The 19,499-nt window shown below is 47.9% G+C and overlaps 1 protein-coding gene and 1 long non-coding RNA gene across 3 annotated transcripts; one reads left to right on the top strand and one right to left on the bottom strand.

Moving 5' to 3' along the window:
* On the bottom strand, window positions 1-18,725 carry URM1 (ubiquitin related modifier 1). The gene is made up of 5 exons (XM_053996635.1): window positions 18,632-18,725; window positions 15,877-15,947; window positions 3,955-4,036; window positions 2,904-2,952; window positions 1-2,190 (listed from the first exon to the last, which is right to left on the bottom strand). The coding sequence occupies exons 1-5, from the start codon at window positions 18,664-18,666 to the stop codon at window positions 2,122-2,124; spliced, it is 306 nt and encodes a 101-aa protein (XP_053852610.1). The 5' UTR covers window positions 18,667-18,725; the 3' UTR covers window positions 1-2,121.
* LOC128817792 (uncharacterized) lies at window positions 2,185-3,596 on the top strand. Of its 2 annotated transcripts, none has more exons than XR_008440297.1 (2): window positions 2,185-2,275; window positions 3,118-3,596. It is a non-coding gene; the product is annotated as an uncharacterized LOC128817792 (long non-coding RNA). The 2 variants fall into 2 exon arrangements; XR_008440298.1 differs by having other exon boundaries at window positions 3,102-3,596.
* Window positions 18,726-19,499: the final 774 nt, after the last annotated feature.

Raw genomic sequence — 19,499 nt, 5'->3', positions numbered from 1 at the left:
AATGCTTTAAAAGGCTTTTATTTCAGAAACTTTTTGTTGCTCTTGTTGTTACAGGATTTTGCTGTACCCCTCTTCTCCATCCCGCTGGCTTCCTTCATCTTCCAATTTCTAGCTTTTTTTAGCAGTGATTGACAGCTTTTACTACAGCAGGAGCTAAGCCACCTGGGTCTACCTGCACTATCGAAGGGAATAACAGCTCCTGGGGAAGGAACCCATCTTTATCTGAGCAAACAGCTGGGGGGCATGAGAACAGACAAGCCCAGCCTAAGGCAGAGGCAGGGTAGAGGAAGGGCAGGCAGCAGTGCTGAAGATGAACCTGCTTTTTCCCATTGTGCTTCAGTCCGTTTCAAGCCGCACGCCACACAGGTTCCTTGTTTTTCAGCCAGCTTCTACCACCACCTGGAATCCCCTTCCACTGTCCTGGCCCAGCTAAGCTAAGGGCCAGAACTCAGGGCAGAGAAGAGCCTTCGGCCCATCTGTGTCACTTACAAATGGTGTGAGCTGGACTCAAGTTGCTGTGGCTGGATTTGGAAAAGGCTGAATACCGGTTTGTCACCAGCAGTGGGTTGAAGTTGGGGCTCCTCAGATGCAGAAGCATCGTAGGCTGTGGGTGCTTTTAGTTACGCAGGTTGTGGAGGGGTAGACAGAGAGGAGTCAGTGGAGAAGTCAGCTGAGGGAATCACTCTCTCTGCATCAGAGGAATTCCTCCGTCAGGCGCAGCGCGGGAAAGGCTCCTTGTGCGCAGCTCTCGGGGTGTTGGGCCAGGCTGCCTGAGCAGGGCTGGTGCACCGGCTGCTCCCCAGCTCCTCAGCAGCTCCTGAAGATCGAGGGCTCTTAGAGCAGTACATGGTGCAGATCAGCTCTGAGAGGCACCGACTGAGCACCGGCGAGCCCTCTGACCCATGACAGCCGCAGCTCAGGCAGGAGCTGCTGCGGGGACCTCTGCATGCTGCTGGACCCATGCTGAAACAGGTGAGCAGGGCAGGGGGGAATGCAGGAGCACAGTTCTGGTCAGGCACTCCTGGAAGCTCATGCAGCATGTTTCAGACCTGTTGGTGCCAATGCTATCCTCTCTGAGCCCATCCCTCTGCTCTCGCTGCAGCCTTCTGGCTGGCAGGGGCCAGTCTGTCTTTCCAAGGAAACTTCTGGAAAGCCAACCGCACCCGTGCCCTAGCAGAACCACGCACACCCACTTCCACAGTGCTCACAGGACTTCCTCAGGGCACACAGCAAGAAGCCTCTCCCTCCCACTGACACAAAGAGTTAAAAGCCACTGACTTTCTCAGGTCTTGGCACTTTAACTGTGCGTCTCCAGCCCCAGCCCTTCTCCAGCCAGACTGCAGCTCCCACCTGCACAGAATGCAGTGCAGCCCGATCAATTCTGTCTATCACGGTGACAGAAAGATCATTTGCTGCCCTGATCACTCTCTGCTGTCTCAGGCCGGGTGAGGGTTTGTTTCCCCTCCAACCAAATCGTTATAAATTGACATCATTCATGGGCCAGTACTTCACCCTGCCTCAGCTCTGGTATGAAAGCAGCATGAGGGATCAGAAATACAAAACCCAAAAGGCCTATTTCTCTCCTGCTTCCCATAAATAAGTATCATGACAAAGTGAAAATCACTTCTGAGAGCTTTGCAGCTGCCATGTTTGCTACCCCATGGAAAAGCTAGTCAAGCCCCCTTTTGTTTCCTTGCACTTTCTCACCCTTCCCATGTACCAACATTAAGCATTGTGTTAAAAGAATTGTGGTTCCCAGCACCAGAACACCTCACTGCATGTTAAAACATGTTATCCTACTCAGGGTTCAGCACCCCTCTTTCTCCTGTCAGAAAAACAAAGTAGTCCCACATGCTGAGGTGCTCTCTGCTTGTTAGGGTACCTGGAAGTGCAGTCAGGAGAGGTGAAATGAGGACCAAAAGATGGATGCTGTTGTGATGGACAGAAGGCCGCAGGCTGGCGGAGCTTTATTTGGATGTCTAGAACAAGTGAACGCAGTGGGAAGATGCAGAGACTGGACACAGGCAGTTCAAGAGAGGTTTGGGTGGGTTAAGGCTTTTTTTTTTTTTTTTTTTTTCCCCCGGGGATTTGGATTTACATCCTCTTGTTTTTTTCAGGAGTTCACCCGCCATGCAGTGTTGAGATGAAAAGCACATTATCCTGGTCCTGGAGTTTATAATCCAGCTCACCCTGCAGGCCAAGGAAAAAATGAAAAATTGTTTAAATGTCATTTCCAAATACAAGCTGCAAAGAGAAAACAGCTCATAAAAAGATGGTGAGTATTAGGGAGAGCAGAAGGGGACAGACTGATGTTTTCATCGTAACAGAAGCAAAGGTGAGAGATCAGCCACAGTGCTGATGCTCATCACCCCACACTGCTTTCTGGACCAGGGTTTTGACAGAACAGGTAGTTGCCTGAGGCAGGGAAATGGCGAGGGGCTGTTTGTTGTCTGAGCACAACAGTGGGCTGAGAAGGGAAGACATTTACCAGGTGCCTGTTTGAGTTGAAATCTCCCTGTGGCCTTTACCTGCCAGGCACCACCTGACTTCAGGGAAGGTGGCTCTTTGTGGTGCCTGAAGGTCTCAGGTGCCCCCCATGCTGTCACCTCACATGTTGGGGGACCTTCCAGCAGCCAGAGGTGCAAAACCCAGTGCCAGAGACCAGGGAAAAAGGGTGATCTCTCTTCAGACCTGGTCTGGCTGATGAGACCCAGCAGGTTAGAGAGAGGCTCCAGGCTTTTGAACAGCCACAGTACAGGAGATAGATTCCAGCCTGCCCCTTCCCCCTCAAATATGAGATGCTTTGCTTGGGGCAAGAATCAGAAATAGCTGCTGTGAGAGCAACCACAGAAGAGAGAGAGCAATATTTTCAACAAAGAAAGTCAAACTGAAGGAGTACAGACCATTAGTTCCCAGTCTGCCTCGTTGATGAGCACCAAAATTCCTGGCCTCCTGCAGAATAGAGAGAAATAATTAGGATACAGGGCTGCTAAAAAGCTCCACAAATAGTTAAGAACAAGGGATGTCACAGCACAGATCACAGGCTGACTGCCTATAATGCCAAAAAAGGGATCCTAGCATGGAGGTGGAAACAGGTATAGTCTGTGCCCTTTCTAGATCAAATAAAGGGGACGCAGGAGCAATCCCAAAGCTCATTTGAATGAAAAGGCACCGTTGTGAGGATGCTCCAGGATGACTGCATTTCCGTACCATGCAGAAAAGCCAGGTAATTAAAACCCACGCACGACAGGCGAGCGCAGAGAGCTCAGTGGGAAGGCAGGGAAAGCCATTCCGGTGCCCCTAGCAGAGGCACTAAACACCTGGGATCCACTCCAAGCCCCTGATTCTGAGCAAAGGGATTCCCCCTCTTTGATCTTCAGTGTCCTGCAATTGTCTCTCCTGTTACCAGGGGACCTGGCACACGCTTCAGCTCACAAAGATCCGTGACGAATGTTAAACACCCCCAGCGCCACCCCGCAGTCAGGGATGGCTTCCACAGCTCACTCTGCTCCATTTCTCTTGCCTTTTTTTTTTTTCTACCCCCCCTCCATGAGACTGGCCCCATTTTGATAATAAAAATACATTTCCCAGAAGAAGTATTTGTTGGCATTTCTCAGAATGACTGCTTCAGTCCCAGTGATGTCAGCAGGGAACAGACAGACCTGCTAAAACTCCTGGAATTGAGGATACAGGTGCTGCTCTGTTCCAAGTGACAATGAAGAGAAAGTATAAATGGCCCTGCTTCATGTTTAAGGTTTAAAGATTTGGGGTGAGGGCTGCAAAAGATGCTTTCTGTGGACAGTGCAAGGTGTGTGTGGGATACCTCCCACTATCGCTTAGGCAAATCCTGTGTTTTCATGGTCATTGACTTACTCAATAGGAAATCTGCCCCAGAGGAAAAACTGTGGGGATCAAGAGAGAAACACAAGGAGGATTCCTAACAGTTGTACTTACACAGATTCCCCTTGCAAAAATAACTCTGGTCGCTCTTTCAACAGATTCTGTTTGATCCACTTGAGCAGGTTTCTGATATCCCCTGGAAGAAGGAAGGACAGGGTTTGCAAACTAGCTGATGGGTCCCAGTGATGCCAGAGCAAAGTGACTGTTTATCCACAAAAGAGTAGATGAGGAACATGCAGGATGGATGGGGGATAGCTGCAAAGAAACTCACAGACAGTCCTGTCCCTGTGGTTTGGCAGAAGAGGTATCCCACAGAAAACTCATCCCACTAAGAATGAATGCAGTCCTGCTGAAGCACCAATCTGGCAGCAGATTCCTGATGTTCAGGTCTCTGACACATCCCATATCCTGTGCATTATCTTGTCACCCAACAAACTATGTCTAATTCTTTTGTGCATTTAATTAGATTTAAAAAGTCCAAACAAGCAAGCCTAAGAACCTGAATGGAGCAAAGACAGACACTTTTGTACCAAAACCAGCACAAACTCTTGGAGACATTGGGAGCTGTGGGGCCCAAACCTGTCCATGGCCATGCATTAAACAGACTGGAGGGCCCTGGCCCATAGTTGCATTTTGGACACTTAGAGCATCCCTCAGCATCACACCTGCTGCTGTGGAGTGTTCCCCATGCTGTGCCTGCTCCCTCCTTCTACACTTTATGCTTAGAGCTTCTTTATTAAAGCTCAGCCTTTATCTTTCCATTTCAGTAGGTGACAGGAAGGATTTGTCTTCATGTAAAAGGAGGAGGAGACACTGCTGGCGGGTTTTTATAGTATCAATTTTACTTTGTGAGGCAAAAACAATTTCTTTAGTGATAGTATCAGTTAATTTCCTATTGGAGAGGTGAGAAGAGATGGGGGGGGTGGGGAACAATCCGTTACAGGGTTTAGAGAAGCTGACAAATTGCAAAGTGGAGTTCTCCTGCATTTGCCTCTATATTTCACTGTTCCACAAACCACTTCATCATTCCGAATCCACAATCAGTTATTCTCCTGGGGTTCCTTTAAACAGCCCTTTGAAAGCCCCAAAAGAGTTTTGTTTGTTTTCAAGAAGCGAAGAAGCTTTCTGAAGGCACAAATCCACCAGTGAGGGCTGCAGCCCTGCTCCAGGAGGAGCAGGGATGGCACGATGGGTTTCTTATGTGAGATAAGCTCACTGCAGTCATGAGGTATCTTTCCACATGTGCTTCTCTGAGTTAAATTCACTCTGTGTACCATTCCCCATGTGTTTGCTTCATGACCAGCAATAATATGTGCATTTGTAGTGGCTTGACTCAGCCCAGGCCTTACCCAGGATTGTATGGGATCATGGATGTTACCCAGAGCCAAACTGGGGTTGTTCTAAATAATGTCACCCTCATTGCTTCTGTCACATGCAGGATGAACAGCCCTGGTGTAGACAGGTGCATATCAACTAGGCAATGGGGATATGTCCATCTGCAGCAGATGGGGGCCTCTTCTCCTGGGGAAAGGGGGAGGGGGATGCTCTGAGAGTCCCTCTGTTCTCCCTGCTTTCCCAGGGCATTGGTGCCTCCAAACCAGCACTCTGACCCCAAAAACCCAATCTCACCACAGGGCTGCCCAGAGCACAACAGGTATTGCTACCTCCAAGCACTGGATCACTCTGATCTGGGCAAAAGGAGCTGCTTTGTGCCTCAAAACTGCCTGGTGAGCTGGATCACCTGCCTGGGGCCAACCCACGACTGCCTTGTAAGGATATGTAGTTAAAAGAACAAAATAGACCATTTTCTGCCTCCTTCCTAGCAACATGCACAGGGGACAGGGAGCACCACTAAGAAGGTGTGTGTATTTACATACATACACACATATATATATGTACACACACACACACACGTGCAGCACAGCGGTCGCTCAGCCATCAGAACAAGAGTTAACGACATTCACCTTCCCCTGAAAAACGCTGCTGCAACATCAAGCCCTCAGGATCTCACACCCAAATGGCTCCTGCTCTCCATCACCAAGAAATGAAAGCTGTAAAGGAAGGAAGATGGAGAGGAGCCTTCAGGAGAGGGAGGGGGCTGTGGAGGGGACACCAGCCCCACTGCAGCATCGCCTGTGAGCTGTTTCATATTTATGCACTTGCAGCAGGGCACACAACAATGAGCTGTGCCATATACCACTCTCCTTGCATGGAATAAGCAGCCCTTTCCTCTGGGACCTTTCAGGAGAGATCATTTAAACAGAAACACGCTGCACTAGCTGGATAAAAGGCAGCCACCTAGAAGCAGCCTGGACGGAGGGGCTGATTTATTCGAGGCTGAGCTGGAAGACTCCCTCACCCCATCTCCTTCCATAACAAATGTTATTTTCAGTCCCACCTGAGCCAACATTCATTTACTCCTACCCAGAAGTCACACACATACTGAAGAATTTAAACAGTAGGGAAAAACCCCAGATATCTCTATGCATGCCTGGAGCTTGTCCACTCCAAAAGGTACAAAAATTAAGACCCTTTCTCCACAGCCAACTTTAAGACAATACTTTCATCTGCTTTATCTGCATTGAATTTTTCCACCCACCTTCATTTCTCTATGTACTATACACCAATATTACTAGAACAAATCAATTATAAAGGATGACAGATGACCACAGCCACACCAAAACTATCTCCCACAAGTAAGATATTGAAAATGAACAAGATTACTTCCATTGCAAGTGGTCTGTGGAGAAGCCATCTTGCAGCTCGGTGCCTCAAACAGCAGTCTGGATCAACAGCTCAGGACTCTGTGTTCTCATGATGGAAATAATAAGAGGTAAATTATAACACAACTGCTTATCTCTTACAACTGACATATGTAGTGTTCCTAAGACATTTTCTTTCTGATACTATGCTACGGGTCTAACAGTTTTCCAGCTGCCTGGGCCAAGGATTTTCTATACAAACAGCAGGTTCTCTACAGAGGACATATAAAGAAGGAAAAAAATCTCAGCCTGGTCAGGCACCACATCTGCTGAGAAGTAAAATCATCATTACAATGCAGCAATTTCACACTTGTGTTGGTTTGAAGCTGGCCCCCATCACAGAACAGAGGCATCTGCTTTGGCAGGAGCACAGCTGTACTACAGGTGCTGTGATTTGGCTGCAAAACCCACCATGCATTTTGGCTCCAGAGGGAGGTTTGGGTGAGAGCTAATACAGCATTTTGCTCCAACATCACCAACTCGAACCCAGCTCATCCCAGTAATGATGTATTTTTATCAATGCTGCATGGTCTTACTGAAATCTTTTTGGTAGCCTACTCCATTTCGCTCACAGCAAACAAATATCGCATCAAAAAATGCACTTAATTCTCATTAACTGTTCTCCCCATTGGCAGCATCAGAGGAGAAGCAAGACTGAACCAGCCAAGGAAGCGGAAATATTCTCAAACTGCAAAGGAGGGACTGAAGCACATGGTAGGAAATCCCTGTCTTATTTCTACACAGAGAGACAGCTTCTGCTGCCTGTGCTAGTAGTACATCAACCCTCTCCAAATTCTTAGGAAAAAATAATCTAAAGTTAATTTAAAAAAAGAAAAACCGACAATCGTTTGAGAAAACTGCTTAGTTCAAGTGCACAGATGGGAGCTCAAGCCCACAATATATGCAGAAAAGCGATCACCCAGCGAAACACAGCGCTCAGGAAAACGAGATGTGTGCTTGCAGTGACACAAAGTCATTGCCTTGTCACGCAAGAGGACGGGATGCAGGAGCTGCAGTGAGCACACACAAACCCCAATAGCCTCGGCTCCTGTTCAGCCCAGCTGCACCACAGACACTCCTGCTTGTGGCAGAGAGAACTGCACAGTCTGCTCTGTCCTCCTGCAAATCCTCCAAGGCCTGACCACCTGCATTGCCCCAACTGCTCCTTCATGAAGAATCTGCTGAGCTTCCTCTGCAACAGGAATGCATCTAATAGTCCATTTTAGCACTGCCTGGGTTCATTTGCACCCTCAAAAGCAGGGCTGAAATCCATAGATCTTTCCTAGCTCAATAAAACCTCCTGGACCTGACAGATCCATCAGTGACAACTCAGAAAAGAGGGCACTTGCTGTGTGCAGAGAGAACCCAGGTGCTTTGAATAAGAAACACCAAGCTGGGTGTTGCACTAGAAAGATCTCACAATGAACTGATAAAGGTGCAGAAACATGGAAGGATTTTGTGCAACCCTGCTTCCAGTTGACACAGACACACAGCCCCTGGCTCCCAGGGAGCTGCACAGGTCACTCGTAGATTCACACACACACGCAAGGACCAGATATCTCTGTGTCCCCTGCCTTAAAATCCACATAGAAACTTGCACAAAGCCTCAAAGGGCACCCAGAAGGTGTAATTACACCCATTTTCTTGCCTTGGTTGCAGAACTGGGAGATTATTTCAGGGAAATAGGGGATCCCTATAAAGGCTGAGCCATGGCAAATTCCCTTCTGGTCCGCAGTAAATAAGATATATGTGGCACTGGTCACTAAGGGGTCAGTGCTGCAGCAGCACGGCGCTTTCCCGGGCCGCCTTGCGGACACCTCCCTGTGGGGTACCATTTCTTTGACCCAGAATAAGATCATTTATCATACTGACCATGGCTGAGCTCCAATTTGCTGAGGTCACTAACTCTGGACGAGCGCTGCTCCACCCACATTCTCAGCCACCGGCCTGTAACCATGACAAAGCCCCTTCCCTGCCGCTCCTCTGCCATTATTCCCCCTGCCTGCGTGGAAATGTATGGAAAAACAATTTGTATGTCCCTTTCCCTGCTTAAGCAGCTTGTTTTTAAAACAGACAAACCAGCTCCCAATACCTGCTGCTCTTCCAGGTGCATGACTGCTCTTTGCTTTTGGATCTGAGCAGACCCTCCAGGAATCTGCTCTCTAAGAGAGCTCAAAACCAGATCTAAGGGATCCTTCCAACTCCTCCAGCATGCCATCTGATATGCAAATCACTCTCTGAAGCAGACCATGGTGTGCCATAAACTGCAGAAGACCTGGAATGGCTGATATAAATGGAGTCATACCAAATGGATTTGGTATTACGCAGAGTGAGCAGCCAGGCAAATTTTGCAGCAAGAGTAAAATCCATTTTCTCTGACAAGTGCACAAGCCAATCCTGCCACACGCTGGAATGGGCAGTGATTTAAGTACTAGGGAAGAAATTAGGGGGTAACAGGCATAAGAGAATTGCAATTGTTGCTCTCATCTGTTCTTGTCTACTACAAATGAACACCAAGGTCTTGGCTTCTGTAATTTTTAATTGCGTTAAGACGTCTTTTTCTTGCTTCTCATCTAGAAGAGCAATGCTGTTCTTAATTTTCTTGTGTCCACAAAATGGGAAAGGATCACAGAGGTCTTTCACAGCCTTCCTGTCAGCAGCGAGGACTCAGATCCCAGCTATCACCCAGCAATTCTCAGCCCTGAGGTTTTAATCACAATGCTTATGAACTGGAGAGGAGCTGCTTGGGATCTTCCACTCCCCACAGACTGCTGGTAGGGAAATACAAGTTCAAGGGATCTCCAATCCCACTGCTAGCCAGCAGCAAGCCTCCAGATCCATCAGCTCCCATGACAAAAAAAGCAGCTTCGAGCTGATTCTCAGGGTAAACCTAATCCCTACTCATTTCCAAAGTCAGAGCATCTAATCCCATAACACCCAACGCTATTGTCACTTCAGGCTCCCCAATAAATGCCAGTGCACCAAACTGTCTCTTTTAATTAGGATCACAGATCACTAGTGTTGGCCCAGGGTCTTGCCTCTCGTTCAAAATTGTCAAAGGAAGGAGCTGAGAGAGCCTCAAAGACTATTGCCCCAGCAGCAAAGTACCAGCCTGGGGATTGCAGACATTAAAAAAAGCACCTCCTTAACAGGTCCTGTAATTTTATCCCTCTGCCAGCACAGAATTATTCTCAACAAAAGACTGTCCTGAGCCTTGTCTGCTCTGATTTTAAGAGGTTTGAGCACTGTAGACCTGCTACCAAACCCCAAGGAGACTGTGCCATGGTCTAATAGTTTTTGCAGTCAGGAATCTTCTGCTAATGCACTAAACTCCCATTTCTTCATTCCTCCCTATCAATCTATACTAGATGATATTGCATCATGCTAGCTATAATCTGTCCTTCTCAATGATAAAGGAGATATCCCACCTCATCACTTTTCCATTCATTTATCCTGTTTAACCTTGAATGTTACTGGTTAATTTTTTTTTAAGCTCTCAGCAAGACAATTCAGAGAATGCATTACTAACCACCAGTGTAAAGCTTTGCCAAAACCCAGCAAACTGTAATTTCCCCTCTCTCCTATTTTCCTGGTTTCTGAGTTTTGGGTGTGTGCACAGGCACTGAGGGCTGAAAATGAAAACCTTATTGCTATTAAAGAGGCAACACAGAGCTGATGTGCAACCCTGAACCATGGAGGAAGGTGGTTGCTCCTGCCAGAGTGGAGAGGGATTTCCTGGCAGCCTGGCACTGCTCTGCACACAGCCAGCCTGGCCGAGGGAATTCCCTGGGCTGGGCTTTCCCTGGCACTGCCAGCTGGATCAGAAAATGCCTTGAAGTCAAATCCTTGCCCCCCTCCCAGCCTGGCTGGTGGCTGTGTCCCCTCTGGCTGCTGGATGAGTCAGTGTCTCAGCTCAGCTCAGGAAAATGCCATGATTTTATTCCTCTAAATACAGAAATCGCCTCTCACTTTTGGGCTCAGATCTGCTTTGCTATTATTAGGCTTTCATACAGGGCCAAGCACCATTAAACCGATTCCTGTCCACCCAACCCAGCCACCCCCACAGATACTCCAAGCTCCTCAGTCTTACTTGAAAGGGAAAAAGAAAGGGCCAGTGAGATGATCAGGGTGGAGGAGAGGGGGGGGTAAGATTTACAAGTGAATGGAGGTAAGAATGGAGCAGTTTGTGGGATAAAGGGGCTGCGGAGGGAGCTTTACAGATGTGCAGAGGGACGGCGGCTCATTGTTTAATTAAGCAGAAAGTGGCTCTTTTGAAAAGCAATTTTGCACAGGAGCTCTGAGCTCAGCAAACAACTCCTGCGAGTGAGGGCAGGAGGAGAAAGGAACAGCTGGCCCGGAGCCGTGTGAACCGCATGCTAAGCGGTTTAAAGGGCCCGGATCCTCCTCCCCAGCCCTGCTCCGCTGCCACCCTCTGAACAGCGCTGTCAGCACAGCAAATCCCACCAAGAGAAAAGAGCGAGAGGAGGGGGGAGGGACAGAGGGGTTATCCTGCTAGGTGTCCGCACTGCAATACAGCGGCTGGGAAGAAGGGTGTAACAGCCAGGCTTTGTTATCCCAGGGATTTGGTCACACACAAGAGCTGGTTTCCCAGTGCCTGGGAAGCTCCTTCCACAATGAGCTGGGATGAGCTGATCCGGTAAAGCGGCTCCACGGCCTCCCAGGAGGGTGATGGGACTGCTCCTGTGAGGACAAGCGTTTATTTCCCTATTCCCTCTAAAGGGAGCAGCAGCCGTGCTGGGACAGGGACCCGGAGCTGAGCCCCACGCCAGGAACTGCTCCATCGCGACGCGGCAGCGCTGCGGCATCGCGACGGCTCCGACGCTGCAAACACTGCTCACCCTGACTGCTGGCAGCAGCTCCAGGGCTGAGCTGGTCCAGCCTGAGCACCCACCCTGCACAACCCACTGAGCCCCCTTCCCTTGCCACCAAATCTATAATTTCCTGCCTAAAAGAGATGCACGAGTGGGATGCACAAGGAGGGAATAACCTAAGTCCTTTGAGAGCTGCAAGTACCACACACTGCGGTTAAAAAGATTTGACTGCATGAAGTTCCACAGATCTATGGGGTTTTTTTACCATTCTTCTAATAAGCCTCTACATTAGCAAATATATTTTTATTCTTTCTTTGGAGCAAGTTTTAAAATGTTAGGAATAATAAACAGAGCAATAAAAGCATGCCAGAATATTAATGACTCAACTATGATGTACTACCCAGCACCAGGCACTTACCAACAGCCAACGCCAACTGCTGCTCTGGATTTTACAGGTTCTTTTGGTCCAACACCCCAGTCAATGCTGAACACATGCCATGCTGTATTTTGCAAGCCACCCTGCCTGTAACATGGGTCTGATCTCTCAGGATCCCCAGGCTCTTTTCCCAGAAGATGAATGCTCCCAAGTCCCCAGCAGTCCTCCATGCTGTGCAGAACGAGGCCCCTGGAAAGCAAAGCTCTCGAGGAGCACACCATGCTCTTCTCCACGGGGATTCAACATAAGCAGTATTTGGCAGATTATTTTCATTTTCCCTCTTAAAAAAACTCTGATTGGCAGTGGGCTTTTTTTCCCTAGAGTTTTGGTAAAGGGAAACCACAAACAATTACCAAAACATGCTGATTAATAATTTAACCTTCCAGACTTGTAAAGTGCCAAAACGCAGTGTGAATTTTTGATTAGCCCAGAAGGTCCCAGTGAGCACCAGTGAAACTGCTGCTCCAAAAACACCAGTCCCACCACTGAAGTCACATGAGAAGTTGGAATTCAAAGGTCTGTGACAGCAGCTGTGCAGCCTGCAGCACAAGTGCCAGAGACTTTACACACAACCCCAACCTCTGGGTACAACATCCAGAAGACAGCACAGCAGAGAGGTTTTGTAAACACTCTTCATCAGATGATGCAGCTGAGCTAAACCTGAAACGACCACAAGGGTTAAACAATGCCAGTGACTTCCTACCCTTCCAACAGCATCCATGCAACTCACATGGCCAAGACAAATCCACCACTGTGAGTCCCAGTGAGATGGAGGAAGGAGCTCCAGCATCACTTGCAGAGCTGTCATACAATGATCTATTTGATTACTGAACTACTTGGTTAAATTACTGTGGCTTGTTTCAGGAGGAGGCTGCCAAATACATTTTCAGTTTTTAATCTAGGGTTTCTCTCTTTTATGCTTCATTGTCTCTAATAGCCTCTTAGATGCTTGAAAATAAAGTTGATTTCCCTGCCAATTTAATCCTCTCTCCATGTGACAAATATCGTTATTCCCCCAGCTGCTTTCTCCCACACACACTGTTTTTATGCAGAAGCCAACAGGGCATAATGCCTTTAGATCCTCAAACAGCATTATCAGTGAAATCATCAGGAGAGCCAGAAATGTGGGACCAGATTCTTGTTTAACTTGAGGTCTTTCTGCAACAGTTCTACAAGATTACACAGTCCTGCACAAAGTGTGGCTTAGGTAAATCTGCTGCCTATGCCCATACATCACACCTTTCTAAGTTCCCATTTTGGCAGCAACTTCAAAATGCAGGTTGAGACAGCTCCACTTTGAAAATAAAGAACTGCTATTTAACTGACATCAGGATACAAAATGCCCCTCAGATAATAAAAATAGGTCCTGCCACGTGGCTGTATCCCTTGTGGCTTGCTCTTGTCCCATTTGCAGATTCCTTCCTCCTACCTTTCCCAATCCCTCCAGGAGTCCAACTTCAAGCATCAGAAAAGGACAGAGAATCAAATCTTGAAAATGTAAACTGGATCTGGAACCCACCTACTTTCCATCTAGTGCCTGTTACTGGGAAAAAAAAAATGACCACAGAAAGAGTTTGCTCAAGTAACATTATAATTTAGGGAACACTGACTGCCCCTACCAACTATGAAGCACAACTTGTTTTATTCATGTACATATTTGCAGGCATTTCTTCATATAATTTTCCACCTCCCTTCCCTTCTGGGATATATATAAAAATGCCTGAACAACTGAAATATAGGTGGGCCCCATAACCCAGAGAGAAGCAACTGTTCTGCAAAAGGAGGACAAAGACAAAAATAACCTAGAAAAAAGGAAGAGTAGGTAAGAGAGGCCAAAATGGCCAAAAATAAACTTGGCAGCTAATGAAATCACTTAAAATGGGGTTAGAAGTGCAGGTCTTCAAGTAGTGTTCATACTACAGGTCTTTCCCTGGAGAATTCAGTGATGGACATTCAGGGTAAGGTAAGCAACAGGATGTGCTCAGTAGAACTGAGCTGTTTTATTTCTCTAATCATTGCATTCTGGCTGCACGAGGGCAGCAGGGACCTGGCTATGCATATCTTTATTTACCTAGAGATAGAAGAGTTAAAATTTCTTAGTGTGAACACGGGAAATACACGGCATTAGGAAAAACATAAAATTTCAATAAAATTATTCATATTTTCTGATATTATTCAATTGATTCCTCACCACTACAACATAATTGTCTTCTGGAAGTATCATGAGGGGTGTTTCCAGTAATCCTTTACTGGGTTGAAAATGAAACCTCCCTGACAGCCAAGGCACAAGACAGCAGCAAACCAGGGGAGTTGACAAGGGGTACACTGCCAGTTCTGCCACTCCCACCACAGGGATAGCAGCCTCTGGAAAACAGGGCAGCAGGAAAAGCTGGGAGCAATAATGTGTTAGCTGAATCTGGAATGAATCACTGGAGATCATGAGTTTGAACCCTGAGGCTGAGACAGACCTTCAGGGAGAGATATATCCCTTAGGATAAATGCAGATCCTACTAAGGCTGCAGAAGTCTTCCCAGCAGCTTCAAGTGGGAATGGATCAGGCAACATACAACTGCATCACTGACAGCCACCGGGCTGGAAAAATCCCTCTTTGGTATTAATATCCTCCCCTCCCCTGGCAGCAATAAACATCTCCTGTAATAACCCCTTTTTCTTCAGCATCTGATCATGGTTTGAACACCACCAGAACAGTGGGCATTACTGGGTACTTTAAATTTGCAGAGCGCTGAAGAAAATTATGCTCTAGCCCCCAAGTTTATAAAGCAACTAAATGAGTGTTTTAGCACTTCTTTGCTACCTTTCATTTAAGGATCTTAAGTGCTTCAACAGTGCTGGAATTTAATGCTGAATTCTCTTGTGATACATGAAAGTATCACTAGCAACAGGGTAAAGTTAAGCAACATGACTAAACTCACAAAGCAAATCAGCATCAGGTCATGTTTCTGGAGCCTTAGTCCCTGTCCTTAACCACAAGATAACACAATATGCAGTATTCCTATTATATTTGAATTACACATACTTTTGTCCAAGCATCAAAAGCACTTCTACCAATCTCTAATTACTTCCAGGCACAGCAAAAAGATTTCAGGCCTGGAGGCTCCCAGCACCTAGATTATGGTATCAGCCATTTGTGAGATATTGGTTGCTAACATTCCCTCATGGCTTTGTGTTATTTTGGTTTATAATCCCACTCCAATAGCATAAAGCAGTGCTATCTAGCTGGAAAAATTCAGAACATACCTGTGGCAAAATTGCATGACAACTGAAGTACGCACACAAGTAAGTGAGTTAGTGCAGCACTGCTCAGTATTGATATTCCAAATTGCAAACCAGGAATTGTGACTTGAACACTAAAGTCCTGGTTTTTATTGCAGTGAAGGCCATGGGCAGGATGTCCACCATCCTATTTGAGCATTAGGTTTACTGTTTTCAATTGCAGAGTTCATATTAAAATTATCACATTTACTTGAAAGGTCAAATGAGTAAATGAACAACATTTATGTTAAATTGCTACACGCTCCCCCACATATCTATATACCACATAAACACACACACACATATATATGTGCCTCTTGGAAACCTCAGAACAGGCAGGAAAAAACCAGAGGAGAGAGGATGTTATTGGTGGTTTCAAGTACCAAGAAAGACAAACACAGACTTGGTGGAAACATCCAGAGGCTGTTGTCTATCCAGCAGGAGGGAGGCAAAAAGTCTTAAGGAAGGACTTGATTCACAAGTGCTTAGAAGACAGGAAAGACCTCAGACTTTGAGAACTAACCCCTGTTTGCCAAGCTGCCTGATCCATGGCATGTGTGAAAGAGCTTTTAAAATACTTTGATCCTTGCTGGCAACTCTAAGTGCTGTACAAACCAGCTTTGTTTCATTTGTTGTTACTCTGTGAAGTTATCCAACAGGTTCTGATACTCACAAGGCTCTGGTTGACAGGGCAAAGTCACCTGATGCTTTTTGACACCATCGAATAAGAGTTCTGCACCACCTCTGAAATAAAAACAATGAACCACTGAGATTTTGCTTTATTGTCAAAAGAAGGCAGTACAAAAGAGGCGATTTACATGGATGCCACAACAGAGAAAACAAATGACACAGACTATATTTAGCACAGGATTCCCTTTGTCTTTGTTTTCCTGTCACAAACCAGAAGTCCACAGGGGAAGCTGCCAGCTCCCATTGCCAACACAGAGAGGAGGCTCTGCTGTGGGCCAGAACCCCACGGTGCCAGGCATCATCCAGTGGAATGGGAGGATGGTTCCCATCTCCAGGAGCTCCCAAACTGCTGTGCAGCACTGCTTCCCTCTCCAGCCACCAGCCCTGCTTCCACCCAAACAACACTACAGCCACCACACTCCATCCAACACTGCTCATCCCTCACACCTGCTGGCCAGAAATCTCAAAAATGGAGCATCCTCCTGGAATAAATACTCCCCCAGTTTCCAAGTGTGAACACACAGAAAGGGGAAATGACTCACATGAAGTTACAGAGCAAGTCAGAGCCAGCAGCCTGAGAGTCCTGGCAGCTCTTTCTTGATCTACTGACTACAAAGTGTCCCAGAGAGGGAGACTTGACTGGGAGAAGCAAGTGATGAGGCTGACAAGGTAAAATAGAAATAAAGAAATACACAATCTTCCTCCACTGAACAACCTGATGTTCATCCCTCTTCTGACACTTTGAATACATTAGGGAATGCTCTCAGATAACAACTGATGGCCTCTGCAAGCACAGGAGATCAGGTGTGAGCAGGATATGCAGAGGCTGGCAGGTAAAGGAGCTGGTCCTCACACTGGAAAAGAATGGGATTTGAATTGGGTCCAGGCACCTAACCTTAGGCTCTTCAAAAGAGTAACTGATTTTTTTGAGGCTTAGAAGCCTCAGCAAGCTCCTCGCCTCTACTCCTGTTCTGGAAAAAGTACAATTGTGAAAATCTTGAACTTCACCAACATCAATCATTTTCCATGATGTTGTGGGGCCACAGGCCAAATTCAGATTATAAAACTTTTACCATGTGAGTAGGGACATGGATAATAAACACAAAAGCTACTTTAAGTTACAGGACACAGCAGCAGAGTGTGAGCTTTTGACTCTAGACTGAACTCTACAATGGCCAAAGTTTTAACAACTAGAGAACTCTTAAAAAACTCAGTTCAATTAATATTAGACTGAGGTAGAAAAATGACCAACCCCTTTTTAAAGGGCATAAAATTGTGGCAAAATATTCTTCCAACTTAAATGCCAATTACTTTGGAAAAATTTTCCTTTGAAGTTACTTTCTGGGAACTTACTGGTGCCTCTCCTCCCTTGGAAACCAACATAATAAAGAGAAATATTTAAAAGAAGCAATCCCCACCTAAGTATCAACAAAAATACTTCCAGATGTTATTAAGTTCCTTTAAATTCAATATCTAAAAATGCCACAGTAGGTTTTCTTGGCTCTGCAATGGCAGAGCACAACAGAACCCTTGTTATGCCTTCAGCAGCATTACTTATATGCAGCAGCTCTCCTAAAGAGCACTCTGTTGGTGTTCTTCCACCAGCTCACAACAAATAGTTATCTCAAAATTGAAGCAGTGATTATGAACATGAGCCGAGATTCATGCGAGGGAACAAGTCATAACAATTATATGAAAAACATTTTTTCATGTAATGAAAACAAGGTCACGCTTTGTTACAGCGGGAAATGTAGATTGCAAGATAAGGTCCTTCTGTAAGGCGAGAGCTGTGGGGAACTCAGCTGTGGTTCCTACATAGAGAGCTCATTTATGCATTTCCAAGGGAAGCAAAAATGCATCTCACTCTTCTGGGAAAATTAGGAGAGTTGCTGCAGCTGGAAGCGGGAAAGATAGAGGAAAGGATTCTTAAGGAGAAGGGTATTTAAAGGGTTATGGCATTTCTGTGTTCGTGAAAGGGTGGGAAAAAGCGAATAAATAGCAGCCTTTTAGCTTCTGCTAAAAGGAGGCTTTAACGAAATAACACAAGTATTTCCACAAATATGCACAGCTTCCACTGCAAATGCTTTAAGATCCCAGGGCCCGAGCATGAGCAGTGCTGATACTACAGCAGCAAAGGCCTGGAAACTGAAATGCTACAGAGTGAGAACCTGGCAGCTGTACAGACCTGACAGGGCTCAAACACAAAGCACAGTGAGGGCACGTGTCCACACACAAACACACACAGAGACAGTGCTCAGGAAAAAAAAAAAAAAAAAGCCGAGAAACGAGGGGGAGGTTTTCATAAACAATTTTAATAATTAAAAAACAAAAAAAAAAACCAAAACCGTAAACCACTCAGAAAGGATGAAAGAGGTGAAAGAAAAAGAAAGGCCTGGCACTGGCGTTCACAGAGAGACGAGAGCGAGGCCTGGGACAGACGGGCAGACGGCCCGGCCCCACGCTGCGGACACCCCCGGCAGTGTCCGGCCCCTCCCGCCGATGTCTGGCTCCCTGGTTCCCCGGCGGCGGCCGCTCCCGCTACCCCGGCCCGCAGCCCCCTGACAGCGGCCGCGCCCGGGCCCAGCCGCGCCTGTAGCGGCGCCGCAGGCAGCAACTGCCCCATCGCACCGCCGCGGCCGCCTCACCGAGGGGCCGGCCCATCGCGGCCCATCCCGGCCTGCCCTGCCCTGCCCTGCCCTCCGCCCGGCCCCGCCGCCGCCGCCGCCGCCCGCGCTCACCCGAACTCCACCTGCAGCGACACGGGCGCCGCCATCTTGGCGGCGGCGGGCAGGAGGGGCGGGCGCGCCGGAAGTGCCGCGAGAGACTTCCGGTCCCGCCGTGCCGCGCCGGCGGCGGCCCGCGGGTCTGGCGGCGGCCCGGAGCCCTCCTGCCCCTCTTCCTCTCGCCCCTCTTCCTCCCGCTCCTCTTCCTCCCGCTCCTCTTCCTCCCCCGGAGAAGCTCCGGCAGCGCCGGGGCGCGGCGCGCAGTGCGGCCCGTGCCCCCGGTGGTGTTATCGTAAAACACCTGGGCGCTGGTGCCAGGCGGTGTTATTTTAAAACACCGATTTGTGCACCAAGTTCAGGCTTCGCCGCGCAGAGAACGCCCTCCACGTGCTCAGACCCACACACAGGGCCCTGTTCGCTCAGAGCACTTGGGCTGCGCAAAGGCAGGAGCCGCAGGTGGGTTTCCCAGCGGGGGTTTCGCAGCAGCAAAGCTGCTACAACACAAGAAGTTCCACCTCAACATGAGGGAGAGCTCCTTTACATTGGGGATGGCAGAGCACTGGAGCAGGTGTCCAAGGAGGGTGGGGAGTCTCCTCTGCAGACATTCCAAACCCACCTGGATGTGTTCCTGTGTCACCTGCTCCAGGTGACCCTGCCTTGGCAGGGGGTCAGACGGAATCCCCCCCAGCCCTGCAGTTCTGTGATTCTGTGATGCCACCCCGGTGCCTCGCGGCTCCCCGGGACTGCTGTGGGGGACCACAAGCGGCCGGGTGATGCTAAGGACAGCTCCTGTCAGCACCGGGAAGATGCAGTTCTGCATCAGGGGTGGCTGTTCAGCATCCCCTCGTGCTCGGGCAGCCCCTGGCAGCCAGCACATCCCCAC

The sequence above is a fragment of the Vidua macroura genome, chromosome 21 (genome assembly GCF_024509145.1).
Source record: "Vidua macroura isolate BioBank_ID:100142 chromosome 21, ASM2450914v1, whole genome shotgun sequence".
Classification (NCBI taxonomy): Eukaryota; Metazoa; Chordata; class Aves; order Passeriformes; family Viduidae; genus Vidua; species Vidua macroura.
The sequence above is the reverse complement of the archived record's forward strand: the minus strand, read 5'-3'. Positions and strand labels throughout refer to the sequence as shown.